At 38.5% G+C, this 22,321-nt stretch overlaps 2 protein-coding genes, 2 long non-coding RNA genes and 1 pseudogene across 4 annotated transcripts in view; 2 read left to right on the top strand and 3 right to left on the bottom strand.

Annotated features, from left to right (window-relative positions):
* LOC126618197 (NAC domain-containing protein 22-like) overlaps nt 1-22,321 on the top strand; it is a 43,375-nt gene that overhangs the window by 14,757 nt on the left and 6,297 nt on the right. The gene's annotated exons all lie outside the window — the stretch shown is intronic.
* LOC126618213 (NAC domain-containing protein 96-like) lies at nt 9,370-11,109 on the top strand (annotated as a pseudogene).
* LOC126618313 (uncharacterized) lies at nt 13,323-15,166 on the bottom strand. The gene is made up of 3 exons (XR_007621654.1): nt 14,941-15,166; nt 14,173-14,232; nt 13,323-13,459 (listed from the first exon to the last, which is right to left on the bottom strand). It is a non-coding gene; the product is annotated as an uncharacterized LOC126618313 (long non-coding RNA).
* LOC126614196 (uncharacterized) lies at nt 18,752-20,019 on the bottom strand. The gene is made up of 2 exons (XM_050281786.1): nt 20,010-20,019; nt 18,752-19,209 (listed from the first exon to the last, which is right to left on the bottom strand). Exons 1-2 carry the CDS (start codon nt 20,017-20,019, stop codon nt 18,752-18,754), a joined length of 468 nt encoding a protein of 155 aa, XP_050137743.1.
* LOC126618318 (uncharacterized) lies at nt 20,598-21,587 on the bottom strand. Its single transcript, XR_007621655.1, has 2 exons — nt 21,196-21,587; nt 20,598-21,075 (listed from the first exon to the last, which is right to left on the bottom strand). It is a non-coding gene; the product is annotated as an uncharacterized LOC126618318 (long non-coding RNA).

The following is a 22,321-nucleotide window of genomic DNA, read 5'->3' as shown; positions in this document are numbered from 1 at the left end:
AACTGTATAAATGATGGAGAGGGAGAAGGGCCGGCGGCAACAAAGAGAGAAGCGTGAGATATAATTATGAGGCGTGTGTTGTATTACCATATTGCGCCTTTATATATAGTAGTAGGGAAGGTTAAACCATTACCCTATTAGGATTACAACTCTAATGGGAATTAAACTACCGATTCATTAGACGAGCTTCTAAAAAGTAGACTTGGGCAATGACTTAGTAAATAGATTAGCCAAGTTGTCTTGGGAACAGATTTGCTTGACTTTAATGTTTTGATGTTGTTGTTGCTGGTGAGAATAAAAGAACTTCGGCGCTATGTGCTAGGTGTTGTCTCCCTTGATGTATCCATTCTTTAACTGCTCGTTACATGTTATGTTGTCTTCAAAGATCGTTGTAGGAAAGTCAACGATGGAAAAAAGACCAATAGTGCTTCGAATATGTTCCATGAATGCTCTCAACCAAAAGCACTGACGCGATGCTTCATTAGGGAGAGAATCTCAGCATGGTTTGAAGAAGTCACAACTAATGTTTGCTTGGTAAACATCTAAGATATAGTGGCGTCTCCAATGGTAAAGACATAGCCCATTTGAAAACGTGTCATATGCGGGTCAGACAGAAAACTAGTATATATGTAACCAACGAGGCGGGAATCAACCCGAGGATTGAGAGGGCAGCGGCCCTTCTTAAGGATTCATGGGTGTAGAATAAGCCCAAATCCGTTGTACCCTTGAGGTAGCAGAAAATGTCTTTAAGACCATTCCAGTGTCTGTGTGTAGGCGCATTGCTATATCTAGCCAAAAGATTAACAGCGAAGAAGATGTCAGGTGTAGTGCATTGAGCCAAGTACAATAAAGCACCAATTGCACTTAGGTATGGAACTTCAGGCTCCAAAATCTCTTCCTTATCCTCATTGGAATGAAAGGGATCTCGTTGGGCATCTAGAGTCTGAACGACCATAGGAGTACTCGAAGACTTCGTTTCATCTTAATTAAAACATCGCAACACTTTCTGAGTGTAGTTCGATTGATGTACTAGAATTCCATCCGAACAATACTCGATCTCCAGGCCAAGACAATATCAAGTAGGGGTGGGCACTTGGAACTGAAAATCGAAACCAAAACATGAATGGAATCAAACCAAACCAAACAGTTCGGTTTTATGGTTTTGAAATGGTTGCGATTTCGAAACCAAACCACGGTTAGGATAATGGTTTGGTTTCGATTTTGGGTTTTCAAAACAGAACTGAAACTAAAACCGCACCATATATTAAATGTCATATTTTAATTGATTCCTTACTAGAGTCCATACATTTATTGTATAGACTCAACTACACTAGAATGACATCCCTTTCCATTTTCCACCTCTATTCGACAGAATGTCGTCCTTTTCCTCTTTCTTCTCATGGCTGATTCTTGTGCTCATCCTAAACAACCAGCATAAACTTGTAAAAGCAAGCCCCTCTTTAACTACCAGTTTTGGAATATGGTTGGTACCGTGATTAGATTTATCATAAACCTAATGATGGCTTTTGAATCCTAAAAGGGTTTCCTCCAACCCCAGTTGCCTTTCATCTCTTTCATAGTTCTATCGGTTCCTTACCTTCTGCTTATTTCAGTACAGATTCTAAGATGCTGACTTGGCATTGGTAGTCGTCAGTTTGGTTGGTGACCCCTGTAGTATACAAGTCTTACCAGCTATGTTTATAATTAAACTTCTCAATTCTTCGTATCTTCAAAACCCCCCAAAAAACGCACTTAACATTTTCCCTTCCTTCTTGAACCAAAATCAGAAGAACCAGAAATCCAAGGAGAAAAAAAAAATCTTAAAAACCGAACCAAAATCGTATGAAACCGCATCGAACCGAACCAAATGGTTTGGTTTCATTTCGATTTTGATTTCAAAACCACACCGTAAAATGTTACGGTTTTGGTTGCGGTTTCACTCGAAACCGCACCATGCCCACCCTTAATATCAAGTTTTCCTAAGATCTTTCATCTTAAATTCTGATTTTAAGTGAACGGCAATTTAATCAAGCTCTACAGAAGTTTCGATGAGGTTCATGTCGTCGACATGAACTACAATCATTGCAAATCTGAAATGTGATTTCTTAATGAACACGTATGGGCATAGTTTGTTGTTCACATAACCCTAACTTGTCAAATATTCACTCAGACGATTGTATCACATCCGCCCATATTTGTTTCAACTATAGAGCGATCTCTTCAATCTAATCAAGAGAGCGTTCCGTGGTCTAGAACTATTTAAACCAGTCAATGGACGTCATTCTGGAACTTTCATGTACATTTCCATATCTAGATCCCCATAGAGATACGTGCTTACCATGTCCATAAGATGCATATTTAATTTTTTCAGAAACTACCAAACTGATAAAGTAGTGGAACGTTATGACGTCTATTACGGGGGAATATGTCTCCTTGTAATCAATCCCAGGGCGTTGAGAGAAGCCTTGTGCTATGAGGCATGCTTTGAATCGCACTATTTCATTCTTCTCATTACGCTTCCTCACGAAAATCCAATTGTAGCCCATAGGTTTCACATGTAGTAGAGTATGAGTTACAGGCCCAAACATCTTACGTTTTGCGAGTGAATCGAGTTCTACCTATATTGCTTGTTTCCAATTTGATCAATCTATTCTACATTGACATTCATCAACAAAATGTGATTCAATGTCATCGCTAAGCATGATGCCGAAAGCAACGATATATGCGAATGCATCATCGAAAATCATCTCATTCCGATTCCAAACCTCATCCATTATTGCTTAATGGACCGAAATCTCACGACTCTCAGGAGGCCGGTATGTCTCTTCTAAGACATCACCATAATCTAGAATGACTTCATGCATTGGAACAGATGAGTAAGTAATGATTGGATTCAAACTAGGGTCACTAGTTTGTGCTGTTTTCCTCTTCTGAGGTTGTGAATCCTTTGAACCAGGAGGCCTGCCACGCTTCAGGGCATAAGCAGATGATTGGCTAGCCACTAGCATGTTGTGCCTTGTGGAAGGTGTAACCGCCCCACCCTTGGGGATGATTCGGCCTTCGACGGTGGTGTTACCACATACGTTCAGTATGTCAATCCTTACATGTGTGTTTGCAGCGAGTATATTTGATCTCGTCAATTTTGCTAGATCAGTAAAAGCATCCAGCATGCTTTAAGTGATGTTCTGAATATCTAGAATACGTTGCACTTCAGTTTCAGACAGAGGGGTGCGGGGATCTAAATGAGACATAGTGGGAGTAATCCACGACAATTCGCGGTGTTTTACAGGAACGTTAGTGATCTCATCTACCCCTAATGACGGGAAGACTGTCTTATCAAAATGACAATCTGCAAAACGTGCAGTAATGAGATCTCTTATCAAGGGTTCTAAGTAACAAATAATGGATGACAAATCATAACCAACATAAATTTCCATTTTTCTCTGAGTAACCATTTTGATACGTAGTGGCGGCGCTATTGGCACATAGATTGCGTACCCAAACATATGTAAATGTGAGATGTTAGGCTCGTATCCAGTTACCAACAGTAACAGTGAATGAGGTTAGGCAACGGTGGGCCTCAGGCGGACTAACATAGTTGCGTGCAATATTGCATGGCCCCAGGCAAATACAGGTAAATTGGTTTACATAACCAAAGTTCGAGCTATCATTTGAAGGCGCTTTATGAAAGCTTCTGCCATGCCGTTTTGGGTGTGAACATGGGGTGCAGGATGTTTAACTTTAATCCCAACAGACATGCAATAATCGTCTAAACTTTGTGACGTAAACTCTCTAGCATTATCCAGTCGAATCAACTTAATCGGATAATCAGGATGGTGAACCCTAAGCTTAATAATTTGTGCTAGGAGTTTCACAAATGCAGGATTTCATATGGACAATAAGCAGACATGTGATCATCGCATCAATGCATCAACCAACACCATAAAGTATCTAAATAGTCCGCATGTTGGTTGGATAGGTCCACAAATATCCCCTTGAATCTTCTGAAGAAACTTAGGGGGGTCGTGAATAATCTTTATAAGTGAGGGTACAATATTCAACTTCCCCAATGAGCGTGCTTTGCAAAACGAATGGCTGGGATAAGATTTCAAGTGATGCCCAAGTGATGCTTTAAGGATACGGCGCATCATATCTCGTCCAGGGTGTCCCATTTGATCATGACAAAGCAAGAAAGTGGTCTGGAACTCGGCCATAGGGTCGACCACGTGGTGGGTCTTAATGGCTCGAATGATTGTTATGTACAATCCACTCGGGAGACGTTCTAGCTTCTCGTGAATACGTTTCTGGCCATATTCTTAAGAAGTGATAAAAAGAAATTCAAAACCATTCTCTTTAGTGGTTTCAACATGATATTAATTATCTTGAATATCTTTAAAACTCAGCAACGTTCTTCCAAAACGTGGAGAATATAGTACCTCTTTAATGGTTAATTCAGCATCATTGGACAACATTATACGGGCCTTTTTGTATCCTTCTATCAGGTTGGATAGGCCTGAGAGGGTTGCCAAATGTGCATTTTTAGGTACGAAGTTAGTGAAACTGTGTTTCTCACACAATATAGTGTGCGTGGTGGCACGTTAGCCAGACAACTAACTTCTCCATTAGTCATACCTTGAAATAAATTAATTGAATCGGTCATATGCATAACTATAATTCCATTCATTCAATTAATCAATTCGAGAAATAATATCCATAAAATAATTGTTCATAGTTCAAAACAAACCAAAACCAAACAATTAATTCCAAATACTTAGAAAATTGTCCGAAAAATAAACCATAAACATAAAATTTAGGGGGGGTTCGGCCACTAGGGGTATCTCGGCATACCTTTTGAAAATCTAAAACCTTCAGAGTTGTAGTAGTATCTCCGAGAAGTTCTATAAGCGCAAAGTTAAACTCACGATGGGAATGATATTTGGCAATAGCCTCGTGGGTAGCTCGACATACGCGTGACTAATGATCCCTTGATTCACAATGATAGCATATGTCCAGTTCAGTGGAAGCCGATTAAACAGTAGTTTTTCCCATATTCTTGAAGTCTGGGGCCTTAGGGGCAAGGATTTGGCGTTTCTAGGTCAAATGTCCTCATTTGGGTGGGCCTCTGTTTTGTTGACCTAAGGCTTGTGGTGGGGCTTACCGCCATTTTCTACGGCCAAGATGGGGTTTCTATCGGTTTTAGCTGCTAGAATTGGTCGTATGCACTTCAGGCGCAGCGTTCAAGCTGGTAGGTCAAGCTTGATGATTTCTCATCAAAAGCTAGTTCTGCTTTTTAGCAATAAGTAAAAAAAAATATCAAATCAGAAAATTTGGTGAACTTCTGTACCTTATATTGTTGCTGCAGGACAATATTAGTGGTATTGAAGGTTGAATAGGTCTTATCCATGAGATCATATTCGGTTAAGTCCTTGTTACAAAACTTAAATAGCGATCGAATTCTACAAAATTCAGAGTTGTATTCATTCACAGACTTAAAAGTCTTGGAAGCATAAATGCTGCTAGTCATGTCTTGCTCCAGGCAAATAAATGTCTTTATGGTGATTGAAGCGATCGGCTAGAGCGAGCCAGAGGTACGTGGATCCTCATCTGCGAGGTACTCAGTTTGCAGTGCATCATAGATGTGTCTGAGGATGAAGATCATAGCAGTAGCTTTCTAAGCTTCGTCGACGGGTTCATCATCGATTGGTTCCTCGATAGTAACTCTAAGACTTTTTGCAGTAAGATGGAGCTTCAAATCTTGAACCCATTTCAGGTAGTTTCTTCTAGAGACTTCTGGAGCAGTGAAATCAAGCTTGTTCAAGTTTGACATGTCCCTAAATAAAGGGTACAACAAAACGTGGTTAGTCATATGGAAAGCCATAAGCATATATCGTAGAACATTCGGGTTCTATAGACATGTATTGGTTTAATTTAAGCATGAAAGTTACAGGTTTCATGTAGTAAGTTTTGAATGAAAACTTCAGGTTTCAAAGACTCTAAATTCGAAACTATAGGTTTGATTTAGTTATGAATGTTCAGTTCATATATAAAGGTACATGCAAGAACACAAAATACAAAATACAATAAAGTGTAGTGAATTTGTGGATTGCTTCAGGAACCCAAGTATAAGTGCATCGGACTACGAAAGATAATCAACGATTCAAAGAAACGAAATAATTTATTGAATCGTTAATTGCCAAAAAGTGAGCTTCAGGCCAATAATTTTGTATTAATTATCAGATTAATGGAATGTTGGTCACTTTAATTAATTCAATAGATCGTAACCATTCAGGTTTGATCGTAGAAGTAAAAATAATAATAATATTCGGGTTAAAATTATAAAGAATACCAAAAATAACATTAGATTAAAAAATACCCAATTACAGTGGGCTTGGGTGCAGTGAGTAGGACAAAGCCCTAAAAGGCATATTAGGCCTCGGGTGGTTGCAGAGCAGCCTAAACATGGCTGCAGGCCACGGGCCATGTAACTAGGACGGGCCCAGCAGCAAAGCTGCTAGTGTTTTGGGTCAAAACTGGTGTAGGCGGACACGGGCCCAGCACGGAAGATGGCCCAGGGACATGTGCGCGGAGCCCAGCAAAGCTTGTTTCAGTTTTTGGGTTGTAGGGACAAGCCCAGCCGTCTAGGCTAGCTTATGGTAATCGCAGGCCGGGGTTAAGACAAAGCCCAACAAGCACAAAGGTTTGTTGGCAAATAAGGCCAAGATAAGGGACAAGCCCAGCAGGCTTCAGGCATGCTAGAGTGTGGGTTGGGGCTTCGGGCTCATGCGTGTGATCCAACCCAGGCCGAAGTCTTGTTGCGGTTTAGTGGCAGCAAGCCTAAAGAGCTGCTGCGATCGATCCAAGGTGTCGAAAACAACACCGCCCCAAGGTTGTCTCCACGCTGCTAGGCTGCAGCCCAGCGCAACGGTCCGGTAGTGTTTCCACGATGATGCGGCGGCGGTGCCACATAAATCCTAGTCTTGTTCTTTCTTTTTTTCAAATTTTTTGGGTTAAAAACCCTAATTGCTTCTAAATTAATTTTGATGCTTTGACTCACAAATTCCACATAGCCTAATTGCATATTGCATGAACAAGTATATATATATATATATATATATTGACAAAATATATGAACATATATACAATATATATAATTGGAATGAAAATATAAATATAAGGGGTTCATGCATCATGGAGAATGTTTTCATGCTTCAAGGTTTTTTCAAATTCTTAATTTATTTTATAGGAACCTGATTGGGAGAAAATAATTGAAAGCCTTTGATTTTGTAGAAGAAAGCTTCCTCCATGATCCTTCAGTTCCTTAACTTTTGGCAAGAGCTTGCTAATAACATATTGTAGGCCAATTTGACTGAACTATATAAAGGACAAAGAGGGAGAAAGGTTGTCGGCAACAGAGAGAGAAGAGAGAGATGTAATTCTAAAGTGTGTGTTGTATCACCTAATTGTGTCTTTATTTATAGTGGTAGGGAAGGTTAAATTTTTATCCTATTAGGATTACAACTCTAATAGGAATTAAACTACTAAAGAGAATATACAAGATACTCCTAAATATACTAGAATTTACATAATCACATTCCTAATCCAATAGTACTGCAACACATATCTGTTTTTGTTGGACGAACTCACCTCTCGAGAAATTCATTATAAAACCATTGTTGTGTTGCAAGTGATACATATCCGAAAATACAATAAAGTTGAGATTCTATTATATAGTAGTACGTAAAGTAATTCAATTCTTTATAAGAATATACATAGTATTTTTTTTTTCCAATATAAAATTCATACTCGGTTAAAAATAATTATTCCATATGACAATAAATATAGATGCCACGTGTAATAGTATTAAGGCTAAGCTGGATGTAAACTCGACACCTGTTAGAACGATATTCTTGTCACCCCACAAGACATGCACAGTAGATGGACTGACGTAAGGCTTTATGATTTTTGGTCAAATACTGACGTAATCCTGTGCCTTCACAAACAATTATTTTCTCACGTATTAGTTTCTAGAAAGTTCTTGAATTCTCTCGAATGTATACATTTCCCTTCAAAAATACCTAAAGCTGAACTTAGAAGGGGGCAAAAAATGAATCAAAAGATTCCCACTACACAACAAAATAATATAACATTTGCAACTTCCAAGGGGGGCAGAAGAATGTGAATGTCCTTGTATTGGAAGCTCAAGACTCAATTATATATTTGCACCTTCAATTTTAGTAGTTATTTGTTTGGGTCTTTAAACATTTTTTTGTGCCAAATTGGCCCCTAACCTTCTTAAAATGCGTGGTAAAATGTGTACAACGCTAACTCGACAAAATTTGATAGAATTTACTGGTGGAATTAACAAAACAACAACTCATATTGCAATACGTATATAAAAGAAGTTAAAATCATCTTCTTTTATTTATTTATTTAATTTTTTTTTTTGTGAAATTGGATGATTGTGTGTAATCTGTATATATAAAGCTAGCGCCTCAATTTGCGGCCATGGCTTCACCAAAAAATTTTGGACAAAAATGTTCAAAAGCAACCCAATATAATGTATCAAATAATGCAAGGGTATTTTCATCATATATATATAATTAGTCGTGAGGGAGCTTCGGGAGAGAGAGAGAGTGAGAGTCGTGAGGGAGGAGAGAGAGAGAGGGTACGGGAAAGAGAGAGAGAGAGGTTTGACATGTGTGGTTCATCCCAAGTCATCACCATCCATTTTATTTAACTCCCTTAATACCCGTCAAGGGTAATTCTGTCATTTCACATTCGCGTCAAAAGTACCTTCGGGACGGGCTGTGACAAAGGAGTTTCTTCTAGCATGGACTAATATTATTCATTTAGACCAAATATTTTGAATTTCTTTTTGTCATAAAAAAATATTGAAGCAATTCACACATATATATATATATACATTTAAAATATGTAAGTTGTGTGTAGCATGGTGACTCAAAAATTACATTTTGCACGTGCTCACGCACATGCATGAAGGCTAGTCATATTATTAGTTTAGTTAGAATTTAAATAATAATATCGTTTGTAATCGCATTAGTTTAGTCAAGGTTTAAAATAATAATATTGTTTGTAATCATAATTGCGAGTAGCCAAATAAGTTAAAGCAATTAATTATGAAGTAAAAAACGTAAATTAAAATCTATCACAGTGTAGTTGAAATTAGATTGAAATATTATCCGATAAGAAAAGGTTAAAAGACCAAAATGAAAGAAGCCTCAAAAGTGTGGGGAGCAAAAGATGAACTTACACCATAAGCTTAAAGACTTGGAAAAAAAACCAACTTTCAAAAGAACAGTGCTTTGAGTGATAAGTGGGCCCTTGATGGGCGTATATAAATACAACGTCACTGCAATGCTGCTTCCCCACACAATCTAAAACACTGATCAATAATCACAGTTCAGAGTTGAGAGAGAGATGAGCAGTGGCAATAGCAGCAGCAGCATGACAACTGAAGAAGGAGATGCAGAGAATGTGAATGTGATCCTACTACCTGGGTTCAGATTCTACCCCACTGATGAGTTGCTGGTCAGCTACTACTTGAGGAACAAGATACAGGGCACCGACTCTCATTTCCGCCACCTCATCCCTGAAATGGATGTCTGCAAGTACGAGCCCTGCGATCTTCCTGGTAACCCCACTAATCCGTCTCACTTTTTCTTCACTACCCATATCTTATTTCTAATGGATTCTGCTGTTGTTTATGTAAATTTACAATCTTGTTCGATTTTTCTGTTTTTTTCTTCCAGAATTGACTTGGGTTGGTTTCCATTTTTTGTTTTCTGTTGTATGCATAAATTTATGATCTTTTCAGTTTTCTGTTGTATGCATAGCTTAAGAGTATTAATATCGTTTGTACCTCAAGAATTGAAGTGGGTTAGTTTCAACTTTTGAACATTTGGTTTTGTTGTTGGATTTTAGCATTCTTCCCAGAAGTCCATGAGAAGGAGTGGTTCTTCTTTACCCGGCTCGATTACAAGTACAACAACGGCACTCGCTGCAACCGGGCCACGGATCAAGGCTTTTACAAGATCACAGGAAAGGAGCGGGAGATCAGAGCTGAAGAATCCAAGGCTGTGGTTGGGAAGAAGAGGACTCTGACATTCTACGAAGGTCGTGTGCCGAAATCAAAGAAGACCGATTGGGTAGTCCATGAGTATTATCTCACAGAAATTGAGGTGGGTTCTAAACCCACCAAGCAGAAGGACTTTGTCCTCTGCCGCCTGAAGAACAAGTCAGCTAGTTATAAGAAGCCGAAGGGTGATCCAATCCGCGGCGAATTAGCTGATTCGGGAGCGAGTTCCGAAGATGATCAAACTGTTGTAAGTGATGTGATATCAGAGCCAGTGGAACATCTGGGAAACAAAGAGCTAGGAGATGTTAATAGCAATGAGTCTCCAGATGATTCTTGTCTTATGGACTGCAATGACATTTGGACCTCAGCTGATGGTGATGTTGAAACTGGTGGCTGGAAATTCTCGGATTTCGATGATCCAACTAGGTTTCTAGAGGTGTGATAATCATATGCTTTTTTCTGCTTTCTTTTGATTGAACTTGCAAAACCTGCCAATAACACCTGCTTGTTTGTCATCCTTAATCCACCAGTTGTGTGCTGAGATGCGAGACATTCTGAATTCACCTTCTCAACCGCCGCAGCCAATGCAGATACCACAGCCACATCAGCCACCGCGACCATATCAGCCTCTGCAGCCACCACAACTATATCAGCCTCTGCAGCCACATCAACCACAGGATTACTGCCCCGCCACACTACAGCCACCACAGCCACATCAGCCGCCGCAACCACAGCAGCCTCTGCAGCCCATCAATAAACACGGAACTGGGAGATGTTGTGCATACCAATAACTATATTGAATGCAATGATGAGTTAGTTGTAGGAATATCCCAAGAACCTAACAGCATGTATTAGGATTACAAAAGGAACAATATTCAAAAGAACAATATGCAGCCAATCCTACATACGCACACTGCATGGCATTATCGACATGCATGCATGCGAATGTGAGAGACTTACCTGATGCCATAGCCGCTTCTGGTGCGAGATCGAAAACAGCCTTCTACTTCCAATACCTCTTTTATGAACTCAACTAACGAAATAGGTTTGTAGTGCTCTGAGACTCGGCGGCATGGAAGCAGGGACTGCTTCTTGATTATATACTTAGGGTTTCTATCAATTCCACCCTATTAACAGAAAGGATATTCACCCTAATATTCTCTAATCAATCAGAGTCCTATCATGACTCATTTACCTTATATTCTCTTAATGAAAGGACCCTAAACTGACTGCAAGATGTTAGGACTCCAATATATTTACTTCTTTAAGGTTCCGAGAATCATGGAAGATTTCATCAACTTGATTGCCAAGTCAACTACTCTTTCAAGGACTCTCGGTATAAGTCATTGTCATTCACAAATGGTTTTACATTCTCCCACTTGAATGTCAATGAGAACTCCTCAATGAAATAAATATATATGGTGATCACTAGAGTCCACTAAAGTTTGCAGCCATGCCCCTTCGTAAGTAACCTATCACTCTTGAGATTAAGTGCAGAACCAAGGAAATAAAAATACAAGTAAGACTGTATTTTTCCTCCATGATCACATACACACTTATCTCAAAAGTACTGCGTTACTAATGAGATCATGATGTTCAGAACTGGCCATCTAAATTCCAGTTCCTTACAATACAACATTCATCAGTACAAAATCATCTATCAAAGAACTTCAATTATTAATTCTCAATGCAATTGTCAAATAACAATTCAAAATAACTTAAAGAAAAAACATTTATCAATCAACTGAGTGCTTACTCCCACTCATTAACTGAATCAAAAGTCTCTCTAATTCCCATATTGTGAACATGCCGCTTAAAGACTCCCACTGATAAAGCCTTTGTCATGGGATCAGCTATCATCATCTCAGTGTTGATGTGTTGTATGTCCACTATCCCTTTTCTCACCTCATCTCTAACTTTCAAATATTTTATGTCCATCGGTCTACAAGCCAAGGATCTTTTGTTGTTCTTCGAAAAGAATACTGACACCTTGTTATCACAATATATCCTCAGTGGTTTCTCAATGTTGTTGACAACCCTTAGTTCTTTCACCATATTTCTCAACCAAATAGCTTGTTGAGTTGCTGCATAACATCCAATGAATTCAGCTTCCATCGTGGAAGATGCAATAGAGCTTTGTTTTGCGCTTTTCCACGAGACAGCTCCACCTGCAAGCAAGAAGATATAACCATTGGTTGATTTTCTATCATCCACACATCCAGCCAGATCCGAATCTGTGTATGCCACCAATTGCAGATTATCAACATTGCTATAAGTTAGCATGTAGTCCCTTGTCATCTTCAAATACCTGAGAACTTTCTTGGCCACAATCCAATGAGCAGTGCCAGGATTTGATTGAAATCTTCCTAGCACGCTTACTGCAAATGCCAAGTCGGGCCTTGTACACACCTAAGCATACATCAAGCTGCCAACTAAGGATGTATAGGGCTTGTCCTTCATGCTTTCATTTTCTAGCTCATTTTTGGGACTTTGTTCAGTACTCATTTTATCCCCTTTCCCAATAGGCAGTTCCCCACTAGAGCACTTCTCCATGTTGTATCTTTTGGTGACTCTATCAATGTACTGTTTTTGCGAAAGACCAAGTACTCTTTTGCTACGATCTCGTATTATTTCAATGCCAAGCACAAACTGAGCTTCTCCTAAATCTTTCATATCAAAATTTTCTGTCAACAGTTTCTTGGTTGCATGTAACAATGACATATCCGAGCTTGCCAACAATATATCATCGACATACAAAACCAAGAATATAAACTTAGAAGCACTGACCTTTAGATACACACATTCATCCATCTTGTTCTCTTGAAAACCTGCTGCCATCATCACTTGATCAAACTTCTTGTTCCACTGTCTTGAAGCCTGTTTTAGCCCATAAATAGACTTGTTTAATTTGCAGACCAATGATTATTTCCCCCTTTCAACAAATCCTGGTGGTTGTGCCATGTAAATATCTTCCTCCAAGTCTCCATTGAGGAAGGCAGTCTTGACATCCATCTGATGAAGCTCGAGATCAAAGTGTGCAGTGAGAGCTAGAATAACTCTCATGGAATCCTTGGTAGACACAGGAGAGAAGGTTTCATTGTAATCGAATCTTTCTCTCTGTGTAAACCTTTTGTCACGCCCCGGACCCGGGGTCGGTAGTAAAAACTTGAACCCGAATCCGAAACGCGAACTAAAAACTAAATAATTAAAGTAAAACTGAAACGGGTTGGAAAATAAAATTCTTCTTATTTAAAATAACTCAATAATTCTTTACAAGGCTAAAACAAAGAAATACAAAATTCTATCCTCACACTTAATCCGATCTCATCCCGCCTACCCTCTTAGATTGTTTAGTTCGTAAACCTGCATAACAATAGAGGGGTGAGCTTTAACAGCTCAGTAGGGACATAACCTTATTACAGTACATTGACAATATTAAATTAAGTGTCATAAAATCATGTAATCAAGTACCAAATCATTATCATCAACAATGCATGAGTGCGATACAATACTCTTCATCTCTACCCGTTAATTCATATAATAAAACACGCGGACCTGCACGTCCCATACCGTGCATTTTACCTCTGCAGTGGTGGTTCGAATGTTCTATTATACAAATTAACCCCCTGTAACTCAATCATCCCAATTTCCCCTTTTGTTAGTCATCTTGCCTAAACTCTTCGTCGCCAGTCCCGAATTACCCTTAAAGAATCTGTGCACTGTGGGCTCACCTGGGACCTGGTACCTGCTAAGAGTTTGGCTCAACTACACAAAAGATCATTTCCAACTACCCTCATTTCCAATTCCTTCTCACCACTGAAACTCCAACCACACCACCAATTATGAATGAGTCACAAATACTTTCATTTATCATTCACATATACCATAGTATATTCTCAACCAATAGCATTTCACCAATAATTCCATAACCAATAACAAGTAAACACGCAAGATAAACATTTATTCAATGAGCATCAGATCACATTAATCAACCAACAAGATCGATAATAATAGTATAATGCTTCACGAAATTTAATAAAGCCAATCTCCGTAAAGGTCTGCCGTATTTCCCCTACCTGGATTCCAAAGCATTGCTCCGAGATAATAACACAAGAAACCACAACTGTGATAAGCTCCTATTCACAAGTATAAGAAAATTACCAAATGCCTTATATGAACTTTAATACTAATCAACACACTTAAAACTCATCAATTCCACGGTACTCAATTCAAAAGTCATTTGGTTGACTATAATGCTGTACAAAATAGTTTCTTATATATAGCAAACATATATAGTGCTTATTCAAAAGTCATTTGCCTTCAAAACCATTCATATTATTAAACTGTACAGAAAACCATTTACCAACATGCTTCTTCATTTAATATAACTAAAACGATATATATGTGTGTGTGTGTGTGTGTGTGTGTGTGTGTGTGTGTGTCTAGTGCAAACAAGCTGAAGACTAAGTATGCTTTTGTTACAGTATGTACAAAAGCAGAAAAAGATAACTATATATAGTTGATAGTGTGAAACCAGCGGCAGATAGATATGTAGATATAAACTTTATCTATTCTCAATTAAATTAGCATAATACTTGATACATAAGTAGTTTGGAAAAGGAAATTGAATTGGATTGTTAAACTAGGGTATTATCCATAGCCCTTTCATATTTTATAATTAAAACATCCAACTCAAAGAAACATACATACTTAAAGCCGAATACAATATATTTGATCGAAGTAAGCATATGCATAAATTAGCTTTGAATAACCACTCCATGTCAGATACAAAGAAGGTATAAAACAGAAATGAAAAAGGATAAACAGAGTATGGAAATTGTTACCCATAAATAGCGAGATACAGGTTAAGTAGGTTGGAGGACTAGTTTCTAGTTTCTGGTCTCTCTCAACCATTTCTCCTCTCCACATAGACATCTATATATATATATATATATATATATATATATATTAAATGAACGAGCTCCAGAGCATCCATTGCATGCTAGCTCATGCCGGAAAAACAAATGGAGTTAATCTCCTATTTATAGGAAAATGATAGCGGCAAGACTAGATGAGTCGGCTAGTTTAAGTGGGTAAAGATTTAACTAGAAAATCATTAATTGGTGGAGATGTAGCTGCTACTTATCTTGGACACCGAGTAATTTGGTTGGTCCAATCAGAAGAAGACCAACATAAAGTATCAATGCATGTCTTGCCTGGTGGCGGTGCAAGGAGAGTTGATACGTGCATGGCTGCAATCATCCCACCTCATGCTAAACCAATATGGTGAGTCAACAACGTACTGAAACTTCAGTATGATAAACATACCTAATAAATATATATATATATATATATATTTTTTTTTTTTTAATTTTTAATTTTTTTTTAATAATAATAAGAAACATATATTTTCAAAATGCGGGATCTTACACCTTTTAGCCATCAATCTCGCTTTATGTTTGTCAATTTGTCCCTGGGAGTCTCTTTTTGTCTTGTAGACCCATTTGCAGCCCACTACTTTTGTCACTTGCTGATCATGTGGAACTAGGGTCCATACATTATTCTTGTGCATTGAATGCAGTTCTTCTTCCATAGCTGCATACCATAACTTTGATCTAGTACTCGAGACTGCTTGATTAAAAGAGATAGGATCATCATCATCTCCTACATTATGCTCAGCTTCATTTAGAAACACAAAGTCTGAGGAAATGTTAGCTTTTCGATTTCGTTGAGATCTCCTTACAATCGGTGCTTCCTATTGAACTTCAGTTGGCATGGGGAGTGATGTAGTTGCTGCTTCATTGAATTCAGTAGGAGATGATGTTGCAGTGACCTCAGTTGGTGTAAAATTATTTGCATGGTCAGTGTAACCAGGATGCACTGACTCACTCTCTTGAAAATTAACTGTGTCACTTTGGGGCAGCATTGTTTGGGGTATTTCTGCAACTGGGACAGTGATTGCTTGCAGATCAAGTAATGGAAGACTCGTTTTTTCTTCAAATTCAGGTGCTGCATTAGTTGAATTACTGATGGAACTTTCTTCGATAAATTTGGCATTATTTGTTTCCATGATTCGAGTACTGGAGTTGGGACAATAAAATTTGAATCCTTTAGACTTATCTGGATAGCCAATAAACCAGCAACTTGTTGTTCTTGGATCCAACTTCTTCTCATTAGGGTTATAGAATCTGGCCTCAGCTTTGCACCCCCACACGTAGAAGTGATTAAAGCTAGGTTTTCTCCCCGTCCAGCATTCAAAAGGTACCAACTTTACTGACTTACTTGGAACACGATTCAAGATGTAATTAGCAGTCTTCAGTGCTTCTCCCCAAAGAAAAATTGGCAGCTGTGAATGAGCAAGCATTGAACGAACCATGTCCTTGAGAGTTCTGTTCTTGCTTTCTGCCACTCCATTCTGGTGTGGAGTTCCAGGAGTTGTATATTGAGCAATGATGCCATTTTGTTCAAGGTAAGTTGCAAAAGGTCCTTTGTGCTGTCCAGTTTCAGTATACCTGCCAAAATACTCACCACCTCTATTGGATCTCACAATCTTAATTCGTTTTTCCAATTGTTTTTCAACCTCCAAATGAAATATTTTAAAACAATCAAGTGCTAAAGACTTAACAGAAATCAAAAATACATATGAGAACCTTGAAAAATCATCAATAAAAGTGATGTAATAATTGTTTCCACAGATAGTTTTATGTGGAAAAGGTCCACAAACGTCAGTATGAATTATTTCCAGCAAGTTTTGACTTCTGTTTGATCCTAACTTTCTTGTGTTCGTGAGTTTTCCTTTAAAACAGTTGTAGACATCGAAATTTCGGTAAATAAATGTTGACCGATAAATCAAAGTGTCAACGCTCATGTATTGCATAAATTTTACACATAGCGTGTGACTCAACGAAAATTGAAATGAGTTGGAAAAGTCATCAAATAGGACACGTGTCAACACCTGGCAGAAACGACTTATTTCATCTGGGATATTATATTCAAAATTAGGCCTTGGAAATTTCTATAAATAGAAGCCAATTTCATTCATTTAGGAGGGACCAAAATCATTATGCAAAATTCTTGAAGCTCTGAAGCTCTGAAACTCCGAAGCCCTCAAGCATCCAGGTTCCCGAAGAATCAAGAAAGCTCTCTTCGTTCTTCATTCATCGTTCTTCCAAGATCAAGCCCAAACGGCCCTTTGGATCAACAATCATCCACCAATTCAAGATCAAGCCCCGACGGCCCTTGAAGAAAGTGTTCTTCGTTCCTCGTTCATCGTTCTTCCAAGATCAAGCCCCGACGGCCCTTGAAGAAAGCACCATCGTTCATCATCCGTTCATCCTAAGACCAAGCCCCAACAGCCCTTTGGATCAACAAACGTTGACAAATCCACACATCCAACTGTTCTTCAAGATCAAGCCCAAAAGCCCTTGAAGATCCGTTCATCACCATTATTCAAGATCAAGCTTTAACGGCCCTTGAAGAAACACTCATCCTCGAGATCAAGCCCCAACGGCTCCTTGAAGATCCGCTCAAATCCACCTTCAAAGATCAAGCCCACGGCCCCTTAAAGAAACTTCCAACAGTTCATCCAAGATCAAGCCTCAACGGCCCTTGGATCAACGAAACATCCGCAAATCAACGCCTTACGGAGATCGAATCAGATGATCAAAATAGAGAGAGATTGTAACCAAAAATCATCAAATACAAATATTTGTTTGTGCACGTCGTTCTTGTCTCTTTCGTTTCAGGAATTTTCCGTGTTCACAACAGTCAATACACTCTTTGAAATCACCGAAATCTAGTTGTGGCAACAGGTTTTGTTGAGAAAGTGTTAACATTCTCTCTTTCGAAATGTGTCCCAATCTATTATGCCAAAGCATGGATGATTTTTCAGAAGTTATCTTGCTATTGGAACCGTTTATTGACACATTAAAACATTCATTGTAATAACTACAATCCATTTGCCACATGTCAATTTTAAGAAAAACACTGCGGAGCAAGGTGTTCAAATTATTAGAATGGAAAAACTTTACACTTTCATTGTCTCCAACAAAGGTAATTCCTGACTCAACTAATTTTGATGCTGAAATCAAACTCCTTCGCATGGAAGGTACAAATAAGACTGGACTCAAAATCAAAATAAAACCAGACGCTAAAACCAACTTGACACTCCCTATGGACTTCACGGCCACCTTGCTCCCATTTCCTACAAAGACATTGTAGACCTCATTGTCTATCTCCCTTGTTTTTGAGAACCCATTTTCTAACAAGCCAGTTTTTTAAACCAGTGCAATTCTTCCTCATATGGCCTGTTTCTTTGCAGAAATAACACTCATTTTCCTTATCAATTTCAGTGTTCATAGGTTTAAGTTTGTGAGATCATTTAAAAGTGTTAGTATTCTTAATTGGAGGGGAAAAAATGACCTTCTTTTTCTTCTTGTAGGCAACATTCACAGAACCAGCATTAGGAGCCTTTATACCTTTTTCAGTTTGAACAAAGTGTACTTCCATAGTCTTATCAGTCTTCAGCATGTCTTCTTCTTGAGCACACATTGAGATTAACTCATCAATGCCCCACTTGTCTTTCGAAGTGTTATAAGACACCTTGAGCTGTCCATATTTTGCAGGTAGTGAATTCAGTGCCATGTGCACCAAAAACTAATCAGTTACAGCCACCTCAATGTCCTTTAGTTTTTGAGCAAGATCTGCCATTTTGAGAATGTGCTCACGCACACTCCCTACTCCATCGAACTTCATGGAAGTGAGTTGAGTAAGAAAAGTGCCAGTCTCAGCATTCTCCGATTCTTTGAACTTTTCCCCAATAGCAGCAAGAAAACCCTTGGCACTGGTATGCTTTGGGATTCCTCCTTTCACCGACTGAGCCATGGCCTTCTTCATTATCATCATTGACATCCTATTTGCTTTCTCCCATTTTTCAAATTTGATTCTAACCTCAGCAGTGCTTGTATTAGTAAGTTCTGCAGGCTTATCTTCTCTTAATGCTAAATCTAGGTCCATCAAACCCAGCACGATTTCAATGTCCTCTTTCCACTTCTTAAAATTCAAACCAGTCAATGTTTCAATACTGGTAAAATTGAGCGATGTGGTGTGAGGTACTGCATCCAGTGAACAATCAATTTATTAATATTTGATACAAAATGTCAAGAGAGATATGGAGGGAATAACTTTAGTACAAGTTTCCTCAGTTCTTCAAGAGCATATAAACACAACAACATCTTTGGACTGAAGTCGCTTATATTAATTTTGCATAATCCAAACATAGAACACAAGGGCAATATATATATCCAACACTTTTGAGCAGGCGGATTACATATTCTTGTCAGTTCCATGCTCCATTATACACTAACTCATTTGAATTTCAACAATAGTAATTAAACACCTTTAGGCAGATTAATTATTTCAATTTAATCAAATGAGTCAGATCCAATTAGATTGGACAACAAGCAACCAAAGCATGCTAAACACTTTTGAGCAGATTAGCTATTATGATTCTTGTAAATATATATTCATCTGTTTAACATTGATGAACAAATTCTCTTCTCGTCAGTTTATGATCCATGTTCTTTGCTTCTTTCTTTTCCATCTAAACCTGATGTCAGGTTAAAACAGCAGCAATATATATACATATATATAAAAGAAAAATATCATCAGTGCTGCGGAAGTTTATTATAACAGGAACCTTTTTGTCCATGGATCATATTTGTAAGACTTTAATATTGAACCCTAACCACACTGTGTGGCTCTGATACCACATGTAGGAATATCCTAAGAACCTAACAGCATGTATTAGGATTACAAAAGGAACAATATTCAAAAGAACAATATGTAGCCAATCCTGCATACCCACACTGCATGGCATTATCGACATGCATGCATACGAATGTGAGAGACTTACCTGATGCCATAGCCGCTTCTGGTGCGAGATCGAAAACAGCCTTCTACTTCCAATACCTCTTTTATGAACTCAACTAACGAAATAGGTTTGTGGTGCTCTGAGACTCGGCGACATGGAAGCAGGGACTGCTTCTTGATTATATACTTAGGGTTTCTATCAATTCCACCCTATTAACGGAAAGGATATTCACCCTAATATTCTCTAATCAATCAGAGTCCTATCATGACTCATTTACCTTATATTCTCTTAATGAAAGGACCCTAAACTGATTGCAAGATGTTAGGACTCCAATATATTTACTTCTTTAAGGTTCCGAGAATCATGGAAGATTTCATCAACTTGATTGTCAAGTCAACTACTCTTTCAAGGACTCTCGGTATAAGTCATTGTCATTCACAAATGGTTTTACATTAGTCTCTAGATAATATGGAGATTGCAAATGTTTTCCCATAGTCCTTCGTTTATCATTGTTGACCAGGATTAGTAATTTAGTATTCTGGGAAGAAACAAAATACCCTACTTTTAGTGACTCTAATCTACCAGAGTCGCAAGCACGAGTCTAAGATAGCAATAGTGAAGCAAGAAACATAGCAAAACAGGTTTATAGTCTTTTATTAGCTATTCAAGAAACACATCAGTATAGCTAGTGAACAGCAAGATCTTAGTTATCAGAGAACAACAAGATCTGAATTATTGGAAACAGCAATAGGGGACATGTAAACCCCAAGAGTTGCAGCAAGAGTAAAAGCATCACCCTAATCTACCATTCAGGAACTGTAGGCATTAGAAAGTTTTTCTGCTAGTTTTGGACGATCATTTCCAGGACAACCGATGTAGGTTCGCTAAGCCTATTCTTCTTCTTTTTGGCCTTTTATTAGCATTCCCTAGCTTTAGAAACTTCAAAGCTTGTTAGGTGAACATGTTAGTTCAAAGAACAGCAGCAGAAACCAGTGTTTGAGATGTCATCAGGAAATCTACTCTACTCCAACTGAGTCCAGATGAAGCAAAGATGTCTTTTCCCAGAAGCAGCAGTTGTTTGTAGATCGTGTGTCTCCTGTCAACCAAACTACAAATATTCCTCAGCAAAATTGTCTTTAAATAGTGTACTCTCTTTATCAAAAGTCATAGGAACCTCAACAAAATTGTCTTCAAATAATGTGCTCTATACGTCAAAAGTCATACGTACCTCAGCAAGATTGTCTTCAACCATCATCCATTCGCGTCTAGTCACTGGGAGTTGCTCCGAGAAGAATCCAACCGCAAAGCTGTATCACAAGACAAGGTGAGCAATCAAAGCTGAAATAGTTAATAAAAACTCTTACATTGAAGCTTTGGGAAGGCTGCTTTCTGTTTTCGCTCAACTTAATTTGATTTCTGTTTACTCTATTTGCAGGTAAAGGAAGATGCAGAGTATTTCATTGCTCTTCATCTGCGCTGGAAGAGAACAAAAACCTAGTCTTTGAAGCGGGCAACTATAAGGTTCTTTCCTCGAAGCATCTCCTCAAAACCATCAATCAAGTCCCAGATCGGGAATGGTATAATACTTCGATACCAAGTTCTAGTTCTAGCCTCGTACTCAGGCTTCGTTCGACTATTCTGGAAATGGCGTTATGCAGGATCTGCTGCGACATGGCTGCTGGAGTCTCAAATTATATATATACTAAAAAGTAACTTTCCAATTAATTCCCTTTGTGTCCTAACAGAGATCACTGTTCCTTCGACAGTGTGCTTCCCTTTTTGCGCCTGCTTGATTTGTATAATTTCGATTTTGCCCTCGCCCACTCTTTTATTTCAACTGTTTTGCTGTCAAATGGAGAACAAAATGGGACGCGTGTCAAAGGAATAAGAAGTTAGTGACGCGTGGGATCTTCACTGCGTTTTCCCTTTGCAACCTTGCCTTATCTGCAAAACTTTGTCCCCCATCCATCTCTCTCACTCACAATAATCGGAAAAAATTCAAAACTTGGAACCGATACATCGGAGAGATGCTGTCCAACAACCACCATTAGCGGGCCAGGAGTAACTGGCTTTGATTGCAGGGTAAGTATTCTCTCTCTAGAATTTTGTTTGGGATTAATTTTTTCTCTCTGTTCCGCTCAATCTTTCTGGCCTCTGATTGAATCTATTTTGTTAATCGTCTTCGAAAAGTGACCTCTGAGCTTTCTCAGCCAAAGAATCGTCAGTGACTGGGTTTAGGGTTGTGGGGTTATTGATTTTCTGCCATGTTCGTCTCGGAGGCCTAGACACGTCATTTGGTAAAGTGGATTCTTCCTTCCTTTTTATTTGTCCCACTTAAATCATTATTTTCTTTC

This window comes from Malus sylvestris, chromosome 1 (assembly GCF_916048215.2).
Source record: "Malus sylvestris chromosome 1, drMalSylv7.2, whole genome shotgun sequence".
NCBI classification, from domain to species: domain Eukaryota; kingdom Viridiplantae; phylum Streptophyta; class Magnoliopsida; order Rosales; family Rosaceae; genus Malus; species Malus sylvestris.
Note: the sequence above shows the minus strand (reverse complement) of the source record. Positions and strands in the feature narration are given on the sequence as shown.